Source organism: Euwallacea similis, chromosome 10, assembly GCF_039881205.1.
Source record: "Euwallacea similis isolate ESF13 chromosome 10, ESF131.1, whole genome shotgun sequence".
Taxonomy (NCBI): domain Eukaryota; kingdom Metazoa; phylum Arthropoda; class Insecta; order Coleoptera; family Curculionidae; genus Euwallacea; species Euwallacea similis.
In genome coordinates, this window is record NC_089618.1 from 4,691,646 (window position 1) to 4,707,405 (window position 15,760).

At 40.7% G+C, this 15,760-nt stretch overlaps 5 protein-coding genes across 6 annotated transcripts; 4 read left to right on the plus strand and 1 right to left on the minus strand.

Annotated features, from left to right (window-relative positions):
* The first annotated feature begins 360 nt into the window (after positions 1 to 360).
* Positions 361 to 5,639, plus strand: LOC136411701 (protein tolkin-like). Its single transcript, XM_066394360.1, has 15 exons — positions 361 to 910; positions 1,579 to 1,717; positions 1,777 to 2,013; positions 2,173 to 2,351; positions 2,409 to 2,642; positions 2,775 to 2,999; positions 3,055 to 3,208; positions 3,265 to 3,531; positions 3,581 to 3,744; positions 3,804 to 3,976; positions 4,035 to 4,218; positions 4,471 to 4,796; positions 4,855 to 5,010; positions 5,068 to 5,313; positions 5,368 to 5,639. The coding sequence occupies exons 1-15, from the start codon at positions 751 to 753 to the stop codon at positions 5,533 to 5,535; spliced, it is 3,012 nt and encodes a 1,003-aa protein (XP_066250457.1). The 5' UTR covers positions 361 to 750; the 3' UTR covers positions 5,536 to 5,639.
* Positions 5,640 to 6,160: 521 nt separating this feature from the next.
* Galk (N-acetylgalactosamine kinase) lies at positions 6,161 to 8,915 on the plus strand. The gene is made up of 8 exons (XM_066394231.1): positions 6,161 to 6,541; positions 6,589 to 6,759; positions 6,808 to 7,006; positions 7,062 to 7,170; positions 7,221 to 7,378; positions 7,474 to 7,729; positions 8,411 to 8,555; positions 8,667 to 8,915. The coding sequence occupies exons 1-8, from the start codon at positions 6,429 to 6,431 to the stop codon at positions 8,884 to 8,886; spliced, it is 1,371 nt and encodes a 456-aa protein (XP_066250328.1). The 5' UTR covers positions 6,161 to 6,428; the 3' UTR covers positions 8,887 to 8,915.
* Positions 8,916 to 9,064: 149 nt separating this feature from the next.
* Positions 9,065 to 10,296, plus strand: LOC136411667 (uncharacterized). Its single transcript, XM_066394322.1, has 6 exons — positions 9,065 to 9,165; positions 9,215 to 9,388; positions 9,454 to 9,549; positions 9,606 to 9,668; positions 9,985 to 10,047; positions 10,102 to 10,296. Exons 1-6 carry the CDS (start codon positions 9,091 to 9,093, stop codon positions 10,294 to 10,296), a joined length of 666 nt encoding a protein of 221 aa, XP_066250419.1. The 5' UTR covers positions 9,065 to 9,090.
* A 30-nt stretch (positions 10,297 to 10,326) lies between these two features.
* Positions 10,327 to 11,618, minus strand: Vha26 (V-type proton ATPase subunit Vha26). 2 transcript variants are annotated; one of them, XM_066394268.1, is made up of 5 exons: positions 11,458 to 11,618; positions 11,177 to 11,352; positions 10,905 to 11,073; positions 10,519 to 10,848; positions 10,327 to 10,426 (listed from the first exon to the last, which is right to left on the minus strand). In XM_066394268.1, exons 1-4 carry the CDS (start codon positions 11,488 to 11,490, stop codon positions 10,546 to 10,548), a joined length of 681 nt encoding a protein of 226 aa, XP_066250365.1. In that variant the 5' UTR covers positions 11,491 to 11,618; the 3' UTR covers positions 10,327 to 10,426; positions 10,519 to 10,545. The 2 variants fall into 2 exon arrangements, with proteins under 2 accessions (XP_066250365.1, XP_066250364.1); XM_066394267.1 differs by having other exon boundaries at positions 10,327 to 10,848.
* Positions 11,619 to 11,917: 299 nt separating this feature from the next.
* LOC136411374 (uncharacterized) lies at positions 11,918 to 15,049 on the plus strand. Its single transcript, XM_066393916.1, has 7 exons — positions 11,918 to 12,243; positions 12,307 to 12,554; positions 12,649 to 12,833; positions 12,887 to 13,060; positions 13,113 to 13,463; positions 13,547 to 13,771; positions 13,980 to 15,049. Exons 2-7 carry the CDS (start codon positions 12,319 to 12,321, stop codon positions 14,090 to 14,092), a joined length of 1,284 nt encoding a protein of 427 aa, XP_066250013.1. The 5' UTR covers positions 11,918 to 12,243; positions 12,307 to 12,318; the 3' UTR covers positions 14,093 to 15,049.
* Positions 15,050 to 15,760: the final 711 nt, after the last annotated feature.

Below are 15,760 nucleotides of genomic sequence, written 5' to 3' on the forward strand. Positions count from 1 at the left end.
GGGCGGCTTCTGAGTTCAATTAGGAACTGTTGTGCAGTGGCAGACCTAAGGGTGATTGCGCCGCGTGCAGGGCTGCTCCCGTGCCTCCGCCACTGCATATCAGCGGAAGGGTGCCAGAATTTTCCGAAATTATTTCCTCTTTCGTTTTTTTTTAGCGCGTCAGGTGTGCAGCTGTTTTTTGGCAGTTTTTTCCACATTTCAGTGCGTCTTGACGTCATTTTAGCACCCTCTAAGTCAGTGACATATCAGCAAAAAAATGTCTGAATCTTAAGAATTTTTAAAAATATTTCTGTCTTCACCACTGTACACAGGGAAGTTTTAGTGGTGTCTCGTGTGACTGGTCAGCTGATATACCGGGCCTCAAACCACATGTTGTGGCCTGCGTCACAGGTTTCGATTAGCTTTTTTCTCAGAATCTTTCCGCAAATCAATGGTTTAACAGAGGTCACGATTTTTATGTTGAAACATAACTCACATAAGTGATTTAGATTAAGCCCCGCTCAGCTGGGATGTAAACAAATAATTAATTTGTTGTATTTTCAGATAGTTGCTCTAATTACTGATTTATTCATCACAATATCAATGACAGTGTTATGCTCTTATATTTAACCGCCAAGCACGGTCCGAATAGGAGAAAAATTACATAACATTGCACAAACTCCCCACTTACTTTCGGAGCACCCCCGGTACAGTCACTTATCAGAAATAATTACTAATTAGCGCACATCAAACAGATTACACCCAGCAGCCATGTTCAGTTGGGCGGCATTTGTTCTGTGTGTGCACCACATTGCGGTCATCGTAGCCGTCACTCACCAAAAAGACCAGCAGTTCTCTATTGATGAATTGCTCACCACGATTTTCCCGAAGAAAATCTCCAATGACATCGGATTGAATCCGTGCAAAGCCGGTAAGTGCACTTCCCCCTTTTAAATTGTCGGTATGGTCCTTAGGGCGCGGATTTCCAGTAGATATGCCGTAAGTTATTTTTTATTGCTAAACATACAGGGTGCCCAGAAAGTCCCAGAAAAGGGATCAGCGCTAGAGCGAAAAAAAGCGAGCGATTCAGATAAACTTGCCTCGTACAAAAGCTGCTTGTTTGCGTTCGACAGGGTGTCAAGTTGCTTTTTCGTTATTTTGCTACGAAAAGACAGTGTGAAAAACTCGCATCTCCAACAGTTTTCGAGATATTTTCAATTAAGTGACTCCGTGCATTTTCAGATTTTTGTTAATATTACCTTTTGAACGCGCCCAGTATAATACGAAAACGCGAAATTTTTCGTTCAGGTGAATAGAAAATGTAAGTTCCACTTTGTTCCGGTTTCTATTGGTTCAGGTTAGTTCGGATAGATTTAGGTAATTCCAAATTAGTTCGAGTAGGTTCATGTTAGTTTGCGTTAGTTAAGGTAAGTTCGGGTAATTTTGGGTCACATCGTGTTAGTTAGTTTAGGTTAGTTTAGGCAAAACATTTCTATTAATATTTTCTGAAAATTCCGCGCCTTTCCAAGTGAGTATTTCAACATTATTTATGCTTATAAATCCGCACTTTAACAATCACTGCATATTGTAAATATTCAGATGTGTTCCTGGATGATATTGCCATCAACTTGAAAGACACCAGAAAGCGCTACGTTTCCAAGGATACGGAAGATGACCGGGAGAAGAACACCGCCATGTCGGTTGGCGCGACGAATATTCAGGGGAAGAAAAAAATTTGGTAATAGAGAATCAAAACTAGAATTTTGTTTGAGAAAATCCTTTAATGGGTTTCCTCAGGAAAAGTGTGCGGGATGAGCACAAAATTCAGAAAAGGGCCTCAGCTACCACCATAAAAGAGCGGTTGTGGGACTACGGGATTATTCCTTACGAAATTGATGAGACCTGGAGCTCTTCCAGGAAAACCTTAGCCAGACAGGCCATGAGGCACTGGGAGAATCACACTTGCCTTAAATTCATCGAGAAAAACAAGAGCGAGGACGATGATTACGTGTTTTTCACTGAAAAAGACTGCGGGTGAGTTCAATTTGATTTCACTTTTAATATGAACGACAAACCCCAAATTTAAGGCTCAAAACCTCATAATGTACAGAGTGTTTGAAACTGCAGTTTCGCCACTCCAAACGTGACGGAAATCGTTTTTCAAATGAGGACTTAATCACTCCACGTCTTCAGGTGCTGTTCCTTCGTTGGGAAACGGGGAATTGGGGCTCAGGCTTTGAGTATCGGAGACAAGTGCGCTAAATTTGGTGTGATCGTACACGAAATAGGCCATGCGATCGGATACTACCACGAACACACCCGACCAGACCGAGACAACTATGTCCAAGTATTTGAGCACAATATAATGGAAGGTCAGTTTAATGGTCTGTTTCTTATCTTACGAAGGAATGATCATAATATCCTTATAGATCAAAAGAACAATTTCCACAAAATGGACTTGGACCAGGTGACTTCGCTAGGGCAGAAGTATGATTATGACTCTATCATGCATTATGCTAGGAACACCTATGCGATAAACCAGTTTCTGGACACTATCCAGCCCATTGGAATTCCCCAGGGCAAGAACCTTCCAGAAATCGGCCAGAGGGTTGCTTTAAGCCCCGGAGACATCCAGCAAACGCTGAAGTTGTACAATTGCCCTAGTAAGTCCTCCAGTGTATATTTGAAACCATTAAAGAAGCGGGGGCACCGGGATGGGCAAATGAGGAACTTTTCTGGATACCAACGTAATATCTCAAAGTTCTATCTCTCTAATCACGTAAATCGTTCCGCAGAGTGCGGCCGAACCTTCCAAACGAAATCAGGCTCGTTTTCATCCCCCTCTCCGAACGTGAACTCGGCCGCTGACGAACCCGCCTCGTGCGAGTGGCGGATCATGGCGACTCCAGGGGAAAAAGTCATCCTCAATGTCACCTCCATGGACATTCGCAAATCGCCAAATTGCAGCAGTGATTATCTGGAAATACGCGACGGGTACTGGAAGAAGTCCAGATTTCTAGGTAGATCTCTTGTCTACTTTGGTGGATTGTGGTGGATCAACGGTGACCATTGCAGGTAGATTATGCGGCAGTGGCGAATTGGGCGGGTTCAGAACGGAAACGAACCGCATGCTGGTCACTTATGTCTCGGAGAATACCCGAGACTTTAAGGGATTTAGCGCGAGCTTTCAGGTCACCTGCGGGGGCGACTTATACGTGGATTCTATAGGGTGAGCCAGGGAAAAAGGCTTAATCTACTTTTGGCTAATTCTGGAAATAATTCCAGATATCTCGCATCTCCTAATTATCCCGACGAATACCTCCCCAGCAAGGAATGCGTCTGGCAAATTTCCGTTGCAGAGCAATTCCAGGTGGCCATTCAATTCGTCTCCTTCGACTTAGAGCACCACGTAGATTGCAGCTACGACTTCGTTTCTATTCACAGCGGTTTCGGGGAAAAATCCACGCACGTGAGCACCTTCTGCGGTTCCTTCATCCCCGACCATCAAGTCTCAACGGGGAATCAGATGACTGTGCGCTTTTTCAGCGATAAGTATGAGTAAACTTGATTTCTCTTCTTCGTTTGTGATTCAATTATTTAGGACTAATCAGAAGGGAGGATTTTCCGCGAAAATCTTTGCTGAGTTCAATGAGTGTGAACACATTGAACATGGCTGTGAGCAGTTGTGCATCAACACACTGGGTAGCTTCCAGTGCGGGTGCAAATCTGGGTTTGAGCTGCACTCGGACAAGAGAAGTTGTATTGGTAATTCCCCGCGCTTACTGTGATCATCGAGAGACGTAATTAATGTTGCTTCACTGTAGATGCCTGTGGAGGCACCTTCAAAGCTCCGAACGGCTCATTAACCTCCCCGTCATTTCCCGAGCTCTACCCCCCTAAGAAGCGCTGCGTCTGGCAAATCGTAGCTCCCCCCCAATACGTAATTTTCTTGAATTTCACCCACCTTGACATCGAAGGTAACAATTATGAGGATCAGGTGAGTGTATAAGTCTGCAAGGAGGATGTAATGGAAGGTTGATTTGTCGGAATTCCAGCCTTGTGAGTACGACCACGTGAACGTGTCCAGTCTGCTCACAACGGGGAAGTACAAGGAGCATGGTTCTTTTTGCGGGACCAAGAAACCGGGCATCATTGCCTCGGAGAGCAATGGGCTGATGGTGAGCTTTGGGTCAGATGACAATGTCCAGCAGACCGGATTCGCGGCGGTTTATTTCATGGGTAAAGTAGAACGGTTTACGTAGAAAGCGCTGAAAACTTGATTCCTCTTACCCATTGTGAAGGCGAGTCGATCTTTTTAATCAGGCACTCTGTATATTTTATGTTTTTTAATTCTTCTGGGTCAAAGGTACGATTTATCAATAGATGACTGCCTTTTATTTTATCTCTCTCTCTTTCGGGGAAAAATGCACAATCATTTCTGGATTCTTCAAGAATTTCCATTACTTACTAGATTTGTCCTTTCCTTCGTAGATTTAGATGAATGCGCCATCAGAAATGGTGGCTGCGAGCACGAGTGCACCAACACCCTGGGCAGCTTCCAGTGCTCTTGTCGCACCGGCTTCACTCTGGACGAGAACCGGAAGAGCTGCATTGAAGGCGATTGCGTCCACGACGTGTTCACCACGGACATCCCACCTGAAATGGGCACCATTAGCAGCCCCAACTTCCCCAAAACGTACCCGCCCTCCAAAGACTGCGCATGGCATCTGCGAACGTCACCTGGCCACCGGATCAGATTGACGTTCATGATTTTCAATTTAGAATCGCATCCTGAGTGCCACTTTGATTACTTGCAGGTAAGAACATGTTGTGCTGGTCAGAAATGCTAGGATAATTGATTTGGTTGTGTTGCAGGTGTTTGATGGAGATTCTTCCAAAGCACATCAGAAGGGGCGATATTGCGGAGCTGGTGCTCCCGGTGCCATCGATTCCACAGAAAATCGGCTGTATATAACATTTAAATCAGATGCTAATGTACACAAAAAAGGATTCTTCGCCATGTATCATACTGTATGTGGGGCGTCAGCAAAACTTCGTGAAACTAATTGTATAATTTTTTTCAAAAAGCTTTGTGGGGGAATTCTCCAGGCAACTCACGAAAAACGCCAGATCTACTCTCATCCCTCTTATGGAAACACCACCTATCCTGCAATGAGGTCATGCGATTGGTTTCTAATAGGAAACGACGGATTCAGCGTTAAACTCACCTTCAAGGAGTTCCATCTGGAGGAGGGTTGCTATGACTTCGTCGAGATCTTTGACGGCCTGCATAGCGAGGATTTTCGCAGTTTAGGGAGGTTTTGCGGCAATGAAGTAAGAGCTTTCTTCTCCCCAATTTGAGATCCCTGAAACACAATTTTTTTATAGACGGAAAGTGAGCTGATTTCTACTGAAAAGGGAATGGTCGTGAAGTTTAGATCTGACGACAGGGACACTGGGCGTGGTTTTCTACTTGAATATGAGCTGATAGAGAGCGACTACAGCACAGAACAAGACTCAGCAAACTACGGCCCACGGGACAAATCTAGCCATTGAGACTTACTTACGTGGCCCTCGGACCCACGGGAAAAATTACAAATATGAACAATGAAGAATTTTTTCGTTTAGTATGAAGACAGGGGTTTGTGTCTGTTGCAATGAAACTGTGGCATTTTTCGAAGAATAAAATATGAAAAGACATTAATGTTAGTAAACAAGGTGAAAAATTTGAGAAGTATAAGAGAAATTGCGTGAAAAAACTATGTGTGGTTTCTGTTCTGTCCCGATGAAAATCTTCTAAAAACACACCCCAGCTTGGTGTTGTGTCGGGCTGGGTATAGTAAAAAAAAACAAAACTGAACGAAAAAAAATTCAAATAAAGGCGGGATGTACAGTGGCGCAACATGTCGGTGCACTGCTTAAGCTACCACTAGCTTAGAAACCAGGAGCAGCAGTGTTGTCGAACTGACAATTCCTTAAATAAAATGACTAGTGAATTACAAGCATTTTAAATTTCTATAGAATTTTATTATTAATATAACATTAATTTCAGCTAAATGTTCAATTAATAGTGCCCTGGTGTGTTATATAACCAAGCTCTGTGGTAATTAGATGCCAAAATCGGCAACACAGGAGAAAACTTAGCAACGTATGAAAAAAATGTAAATAAACAGCACATAACCTTATGCATTTATCAATTTCCGCTAATTTATGCGGAAAGAAAGCTGATTTTGCACAAAATATGCCTGAAATTCAGTTCACATATTAGAAAGCGATGGAAATAACCTTGAGAATCGTACTGCAATCGTCAGAAATTGTTTAAAACACGGCTGGAAACTTGCAGTAAATGGCCTAATCTACAGATAATCATTCAATAAACACTTTAAAACTGCCATAAACTTTATTGCAAGCACTTGATACATATTAACACAATCAACAATCAAAGCAAAATGCCCGTAGAAATTCTCCCATTGCCCAGAAATAGCAGGAGCGAGAAACTCCAAAAAACATTTTATGAGCTCTATAATAAGAGCCCAGAGTTTTACATTCGAGTCCCTGGAAGGTAAGTTTTATGAGAGGATTTCACGATTTCAATCCTGAATTCTCAAGGGTAAACCTCATTGGAGAGCACATTGACTACAGTAGTTATGGGGTTTGTCCCATGGCCCTGGAACAGGACATTTTCCTTGCAGTAAGCTGTCACAACGACTTCACATTGCTCCTGCACAACATAGATCCAAAATATCACAGTTTTGAGTGCCCTTTGAGTGCTGATCTTAGGTAAATCATGAACCACAATTAGCAAGTCTTGACCTAGATTTATTCCAGAATAACTTTAATGGAATCAGGACCACAATGGCATCAGTACTTTTTATGCGGGCTTAAGGGTATTTTGAATTTATTGGAATGTGGGGTTAATAAGGGGCTTCAGGTTGTGGTTAGTGGCAGTGTACCACAAAATGCAGGATTGTCAAGCAGCAGTGCCTTAGTGAGTGCTGCAGCATTAGCTGCGGCCCATGCTTTCGAGGTAGTTTTATGGGTAAAAATTTTGGAGTAATGAAGAAAACAGAATGTGATTTTAGTTGTCTCTGCTAAAAGAGGAGCTGGCTGATGTATGTGCCAAGAGTGAGAGGTATATAGGCACTCAGGGAGGGGGCATGGATCAAGCGATAGCTTTTTTGGCTCAGGAAGGTATAGATTCAATTAAAGATCTCTTTCCAAACTGCAAAGAAAAATTCTAGGGAGTGCTAAATTCATAGAATTCGAGCCCCTAAGGTCTACAGAGGTACGGTTACCCTCAGGAGCAGTATTCATTATTGCCCACAGCTTAAGCAGCCTCAACAAGGCTGCTACAGATCATTATAACTGCAGAGTGGTCGAATGTAGACTCGCGGCACAAGTACGTAAATAATTACAACAAAACTCTCTGTTATCTCATGTTTTCCTGCCAGAAAACATATCTCAAAAGCTCTGCGTGTTGATTTATTATCGCAGATAATCGCGATGAAAAAGGGCCTGGACTGGACCCAAATCAAGCGTTTAGGAGAGCTGCAGAAAATACTGAGTTTGACCTTGGATGATATGATCCAGATCACGAAAGAAAGTTTAAAAGAGACGCCCTACAGCAAGGGTGATATCGTGCGGGAATTAAACACCACTTCCAGTCTGCTGGACACAATGTCACTGACTCCGAACACGCGAGATTTGCGAAGCTTTAAATTGTATCAGAGAGCCCTTCATGTATTTTATGGTAAGTGCTGGAGTGAATCTCTGATATATTTACCTGGATAATGCTGGATTATTATTTTTGTCCCAAATGACCAAGTTCAAGAAGGAAAGTTGTGCAAAAAACGCTTCTTTTAAACCCATATTTATTTTTCTAGGGCCGACAGTAACATAGAAATAGATTATTTTATATCGTTCATGCGATTTTTGAGATATTAAAAGATTTAACGTGCTGCATAGTTTAAAATTGGTATCTTGACATTTAGGTGGTGAAGTTTGTCAATGGTACAATTTATAATTTTATATGCTCTCCATCAACCTTTTTCTTTTTTCAATCATTATCCCTTTCCTGCGTGAAAATCCCACTAAGTACCTATTTTGTTCCCCTCAATTAGTTAAATTCACTTAAACCCCATTTTTCCGATTGTCACCCATCTCGCACAAGTTTAAACGATATTGGGAGTATTGGGACATATCAATAAAGTTTTATTACTGGATATCGATTCGGCATTTACTTATATCGAGGATAACCCATTGAACTAGTGGATTTCTCCATCTCATTGGCGTGGGTGTACAGGTGTTACGCTAATTGAAGATTAACCCTGATTTCCAGCTTTGTTTATATGGCATAATCCAGATATTACCTTGGGAAATGCACTTGTAAAAATAGTCACGATAATGGGGTCAAATTTATCTCATATTTCAGAGGCGAAGCGAGTGAAAAAATTCCACGAAACATGCCAAACCCCTTCAGAGGGTAAGGACAGTCTCGTCATCCTAGGAAGGTTGATGAGTGACAGCCATCACAGCCTCAAAGAGTTATACGAGTGCAGCCATCCTCAAATAGACAAGTGAGTTCTGTTTATTATATTCTCAAAGTTCTCTTTCCCGAATGAAAATATATGAGGATTTTTCTTGGTATTTTTCTTGTTCTTTCGCCAAAGGCGGATTTTTAATTACAGGATTGTGGATATGGCCAGGGGCTTTACTTTGGGGACCAGACTTACAGGGGCGGGGTGGGGGGGCTGCACCGTCTCCCTAGTCATGCCCGAAATGGCCCCTAAGTTCATTCAATACCTTATCGACAATTTCTACAAGCCCTTAGGGGTCACCGATAATTTTGATTCTGTGATCTTCACTACCGCCCCCAAAGGCGGTGCTTGTGTTTATACCTGCGACTAGACTTCCAGACAATAAAGTTCTTATTATGATTTTTCCTGGTTTTATTCCGCGAAACCACTTGAGGAGCTAGCTGCCGTTATCCCGGAAGTTTCGCGTTCCGGGTTAGTTTTCACGCGGAATTTTTATCAGTTGTGTTTAAGCTGCAGACAAACTTCCAACTTCTGCCCTCTTAGACGCTCACGAAACTTTAATCTAGAGGAGAAAATGCCGATTTTGCAATCTTGTTGCTGCTTTAAGTCACTGAAAAAGGGCAGCATTGCTACCGGTATTTACACCTCGGTAAGCTTCTATTAGTGATACTAAGAGCCTTTTTTGATCATTTTCGTAGATCTATTACACTCTCAACGTAATTCAGGCCTCTTACGAGGAAACTGGGTTGTTGAATAATTCGCCATTAAGGTTCAATCAATTTACCGCCTCTGCCACATTTTTAATACTGATTTTTGCCATTTCTTCGAGCGGAATTGTGGCCTCTCTTTTGCTTTTATTTGGAGTGTTCAAGGTAGGATTTAAAGTTGATTTCGAAGCCCGCTTGATTGGCACTTTATTCTTTTCATGCGTGAGCAGAATGCCGAGTACTTTCTTATCCCTTGGATTTTGAATATGATTGCGTACACGATATTGGATGCAACATACATTTTCTATGGTTTGTTGGTACATGCTGTACGTATTTGAATCAATTGTTATTAAAATAAAGGAAAGACTTTTCTGTTTTTTAGCTCAAATGGAGTCCTTCAGTGGCAGTTTTACTCATTTTGGATTTTTTTCTTAACTCTTTTAACGTAAGTATTATACCTATTTTAAATTTTTTGACAAGTAAGTGACCAATTATCCTCAAAGAACAATTTACCAATAAATATTCTTATATATATATATATCTGCAATGACCTGAAACTTCAACTCACCTCCGGTCTAAACTTGTATAGTCGGAGGCCACCGGTAGGGTCTGGACAGCAACAATCACCCTGTCAGATCTGAATGGCCAGAGGCCCAAATTGATCAAACTCAACTTTTTACTTCAAAATTATCTTGTTCAATTTCTCTTTCATGATAACCTCTATGTATAATGTAGGTATGATTCATTCTATACTGTTTCAGTTCTACACAGTTCTTTGCGTGATCTCTCACTACCAGCAATTAAAAGCCCAAAGCAGTAGGAATGTAGGAATTTCCAATAACATACGCAATTATTTCTCTTATAACATCAGTTTTCAGGCCTTAAACATCGCCTTCCCAAAAGCGTCTGCAAGTCCAAGCCTTCGTATCCCGTGTCTAAAACAAAAATTTGAGTGCGAGAGGCAGAAAAAAACGGTAAAATTTTCGGAAAAGTCGCTGGAGAATGGAGCAAAAGGGGAAATTAGGAGACACGATACTATTCCCCTAATAAAGCTGCAGCAAAACCCCCAATAAAACTTAAACAAAGGGCACCTGAAACAGTGATTTTTGTTATTTATTATACAATTTTATTGGTAACACTGTAAATACATAACACATGGAATATCTAATAATCATTACTGTGTCTGAGTTAAAACTTCAAAACCTAGAAAATAACAATACTTTTAACACCAATTGCCGGAATATTTACAGAGACCCGAAAGGGCCACTTTATAGCATTGAAAGTCAACTACTTACTGCTTTAATTTCCATTTCATACAAAATTTAATCAGAGAATTTGCGGTTGAGATTGCGCCCGAAGAGGGCGGTACGAATTTGCGGAATCAATTGCTGTGAAATCAGCTCCAATCTCGCCTCAAGAGTATTGCTGATTTTGATTCTGTTCTGGTGAGTGTAGAGCTCAATTCCCCCAGTACTCTCCTGGGAGAGCTGCACCTCCTCGTTGATGGCTAAGGCCACATTCCGTGAAGTCTCATCATTGTACTTGGTAATCACAGTAGGTAAAACTGACTTTACCAACTCCCGGTCTTGTGGCCTCACCCTAACTGACACGTTGGTCTCAAAGAGCTTTGAAAATGTCAGAAAATCATTGGTTCTTTTAACACACACTGAGGTAGCCTTACTTGAAATAGAGCTTGAAGAATCAAGGACTCTAAAATCTGGGCGTAACGCCCTTGGTTTTGGGTTACTTCTCCCAACCTCTTACGAGCTTCATCCAAAACGGCTCTAACATGGTCTTCTTTGACTTTAAGCACCTTAAGACGGGCCTGGTTCAGCATGTTTGATGATTGGCTGCATATTAAAGTACACTCAATTTAAATGACCTTCTGAAGTTAGAGTCACATGACCATGTATTTCTAAGCTTTAATACAAATTTTCACAGGATTTAACTCACATTTTCTTCTGCAACTCCACCTGTTTCTCCTTCTTTTCATAGTACTCCATGATTTTGAGCCTCTGCTGCTGTACCAAGCGCCCTTTTTCAATGTTGAATTCTTCTTCAGCTTTGGCATCAATTTCTTCAGCTTTTTCGTTGGCTTCTTGCTCAATGAAAGCCATCATATGCTTGATCTGCGAAAACGCTCGAATGGGGCTCAATTCATCTCAAAAAGGGGGCTTACATGGGTGGTGGAACATGTTTTGGGAAATTTGTTGTAATGGGGAAAGGAGATTTACCTGTTTTTGAACGTCGGAATCGCTGAGGGCCATGGCTGCGGATTTTCGTTAAATTCTCCTTTGAAACTGGGAAAATTGAGAGTTCCTGGAAACGCCTTACAGGGATCAAAACTATAGAAATTGGGACGTTTTTCTATTGATCATATGATCTAACCGGATGACACTGACGTTGTTACAAACAAAGTGGATGTTTCAGCCGCATGGGCCATATAAAGATTGGTTGTGTCTTTTTCTAGCTCATGAAATTACTAAGAAAGAAGGAGTAAATCTCGTCTAATTTTGTCACATGTAGAGTCATATGATTGGTTATAGACCATTCTTCGCAGTAAATAAATCTTCTTTTCAATTATATTATTGGCATGTGTCTTAGGTTCTGTCCTCGTTTTTTATATATGATGAAATAAAGAGGGAACGTCCTCCATGACATCAAAGAAAGTGAAGTTCCTAGTGTCAATATGACTGCCGCCATTTTGCGATTTTAGTTTTGCAATATTTACCTGTATATTTTAGCATTTTTCCATAAATTAATTCATTTCGTTACAAAATTTGAGGTATTTATGCTCAATTAATCACATATTTTCTAAATCTTTACTAGTAGGATCAATACTCAATTCGTGATCACCTTAAAAAGCCTTAAAAAAAAACACCTTTGCTCACTCTCAGTTATCACATTTTTTTGCTGCGTAAACAGCCTATCAAAAATGCCTAAAAATCCTTTAATTTCATCATTAAAGTCTACTAAACCCTGCTAAAAATGCTTTGCTATAGCATCTTTAACTCTTAAAGGTAAGTTTCACTGCCTAGGACAATCCTATGATGTTTCTTAATGTTCCAATAAAATCCCTTAAGGAACGTGTCGAAATGGATTTAGCAGAGACAATGAAGAACGTCCTGGCCAAAGGCCTTCAGCAGGCCTCTGTTAACGACCTTCCTGGAGCGAACATGGGTTTTCCAGGTGCAGGATATGTCACTGAAAAGCTGTACATGCTCTTGCAACTTTACCTGCAGAATAAGGGGTGGAACCCCTCTGTAGAGCTTCTACAATGTTTTACTGAACTAAAAGAGTCATCTATGCTACCCAATGCCACCTATTTACAGTAAGTTACCACTTACTTTATGAAATGCAACCATGTGCCAACCTTTTCAATATATATCCCAGAGACTGACATTTCCATTCATTATATTTATTAGAATGATGGCCTCGCGCGTAACCCTCGACTCTCAGGGCCGGCTTATATTGCGTGAGAATGGCAAGATCATTTTGCCCTTCGAGCATTTTGCCAATGCTGTCATGTTGAAGCATATGAATGGTCCCCATGGACTACATTTGGGAGTAGAGGCTACAGTGCGGGCTGTAATGGAGTCTTATACCATTGGTACAGGCACATTTCCCACTGAAATTCAATAAATAATCAATGTTGTGTAATAGGGCGTGAGAATTTTGGCATGGAGAAAGAATTTATAGTGGAGGTAGTGCAAAACTGCCCCAACCCTGCTTGCAGATACTACAAGAATCAAATGGAGCTCACTCAGAAGACATTACAGCACTTAGCTCCTGGATATTTAGGGGAAAGAAGCTCTACTGGGGGGGAATTGAGAGGGCGTAAGTTCCAAAAAAATCTAAAGGGAAATGAAGCTGAAAGACAGAGTTTTAGGTTTAGGGGCAGTAGACCTTAGTGGGCAGCAATCTCTGGATGCAAAAACTCAGTCTTTATTAGAGCGCCCAAAATCTGTAGCTCCATCACAACAAGAAATTACTGCAGCTTTGTTGCAGCAGCAAAGCAGAGTTATAGCTCAGCAGAATTTAGACAAAATTAATGCGAATTTAGAGAAACAGAGGCAGCAACTACATTTGCAGCAGCAGATGGACTTAGCCGCAAAGCGGGAACAACAAAAGCAAGAGCAGCAGCAACAGCAAAATCAAAGTCAGAAACAGCACTTTGATTTGCCTTTAATGGACCATAAGTTGACCGATTTCCTTAGAGCTAATATTGAGAATTTAGAAGGTTAGTAAATCTACCTAATCATCAGTTAATCAAAGTGAATAAAAATGTTTTTTTCTTTTAACATGTGTTTAACCCCTCAACAGGCCTAGGAGCCTCGAACAAAGACTTGTTAGCCCTGCACAATGGGGCTTGGGCCACGTCGGGCAATATGTCTAGTTCAAGTGAGGATAAAAGGCTGTCTGAAGGAGGGCAGGACAAGATAGTCCGAGCTTTCAGCGAGGTAATGAAGAATATGCAGAGAATGAAGACTTATGTGAGACCTGCAATGTGCAAACCGTATGGAAAACAGTCGGAGGCCTTACAGAAGAGTGAGTTTGGTTCTTTAATTTCCTTTTCTTTTTTGAATGTTTTTATATGATGATCCTCCGAAGGTGAGCTCTGGAGAGCCCCACGAGAGGCTTTCGGGCGTTGATTTGCGATTTAAACTTTGATCTTATCTGATTTTTACACTAATTCTTTGCTTTCAAATCTAACAACTCACATTGAAAGCTGACGAAGTCTCTTTTTTTGCATTAGCCCTCATGGACACAATTCAACTCATTCAGTCGCTGAGAAGCTTTCTGCCCCCTCCTCACATCCAGGTGAGTTCCTGGAAGAATGAAGACAAACATCGCTACGACGAAAATTGAGAGATCTGCAATATTTCTATTTTTTCTTTATAAAGTATTGGACGTTTAGGTTTTATTTAGCGTTCTTTCTGAGACCGAAGGCAGCTATTAAAGGGTAGAAACATGGTCTGTAACGTTTGGGAGGTATGAAACTCGCATTTGAAACGGTTTTTATTCTATATGTGTAGGTTTTGTTCTTGTTGTTGTGGGGGCTTTGTTCAAGCGATTGAGATGCAAATACTTTCTGAATTATGTATACATATACACGGTGGCCCGGGTTTTACTGCTTGTTCATATTTAAGGCCTCTCGGACACTCTTATGAAATGAGTGAATGAGTTCTACAAAAAATTTATTTGCTTAAATTTTAGAAAAAAGAAAATAATTGGTTTTAGTAGTGTCGTCAAACAGATCTACAAAATGTATTATTTTCATTAATTTTCATTAAATTTTTTATGTCTTTTTTTAAACTTGGAAATTCGTTGATTCTTTAAATTGATTATTAATGGAATTTTTATGTACCTTAAGACATGCCGATATTTCTGTGGGTCGGTAGGTGCATTTTTCCTACTTCTCAGATATGAAACTGCTTAACAGTAATTGCAAGTGCATTCACCACTCGAGCAAGAATGGCGTGACTAGGCTTTAAACTGGACTACCCTGTACATCACATTAAGGTTTTTTTTACAAAGTTTTCAAATTTAGTTCCTTGGCAAGTGGAGATTCGAAAAGTATTTTTTTTTGTGATATTTTATTCGGTACTTATTGATTTTATCGCGCGCATATTGAATCAATGTAATGCTCGTGTGCAGTGCAATGGGGCCAGAGCCTCATTGTACCTTAAAAAATAATGTTTAAGGTTATTTACGGCAATATTACTGTTGTTTTCGGACCTACGGGGCTCGAGAATTTGTTCCTGGTTAGCTCTCTATATTTGTAGGTTGTCGTTTAATCTGGAGCTAGGCCAGAGTGACTTCGAATAGGAGAAAATCATTGAAATCTAGTCGGAATAAAATTGGAATTAAGAAATTATTACGTTTTTCTGTGATATATTTAGGACCGCTTCGGAAATTGTTCGTTTTTGGAGTGCGACACTGGCCTAACTTGCCTAAAAAGTGCCGTTCATGGCGTTTAACTGATTATTTCCCTCAACAAACTGCAGATAGCTCTCTTTTTTTATTGTCAAGAAACACGGACACAGTTTTATACTACTTTTAGTTTTAATGCCGAAAATAGCATCAAATGGCTATAATTAATGGTATGTCCAGGTTGGTTATCTGCCATACCTCTGGACCATAGAATCTCGCTGTTGTTTTTGTGCAATTTCCTATAATAAAATAATCTGTAAGAAGTTTTGAGTCTCATTTTAAAATAAAGTGAGTCAATTCAACTGCTGTGTATGTCTCACAGGGCCTTCCTCCCCATTCCGGCCCCACTTTCCTTTAAATTCTAGTGATTTTTTCTATTTACAGCGCAGGCTCATATCCAGTTTAAATGCACGCTATAATTTCGCCTAGCCTAAATCCCAACATCTTATCAACGATTGCGATCCTGCGTGCATTTCTCTCAGCCAAAACGGATATTTTTCTTGAAATCATGCTCAATATACCTCAAATATTGACACAATGATCTACAATAAATATTCAAAAGAGACCTACATCATTGTTTTTTTTATCTAAGAGTCTCGTGAA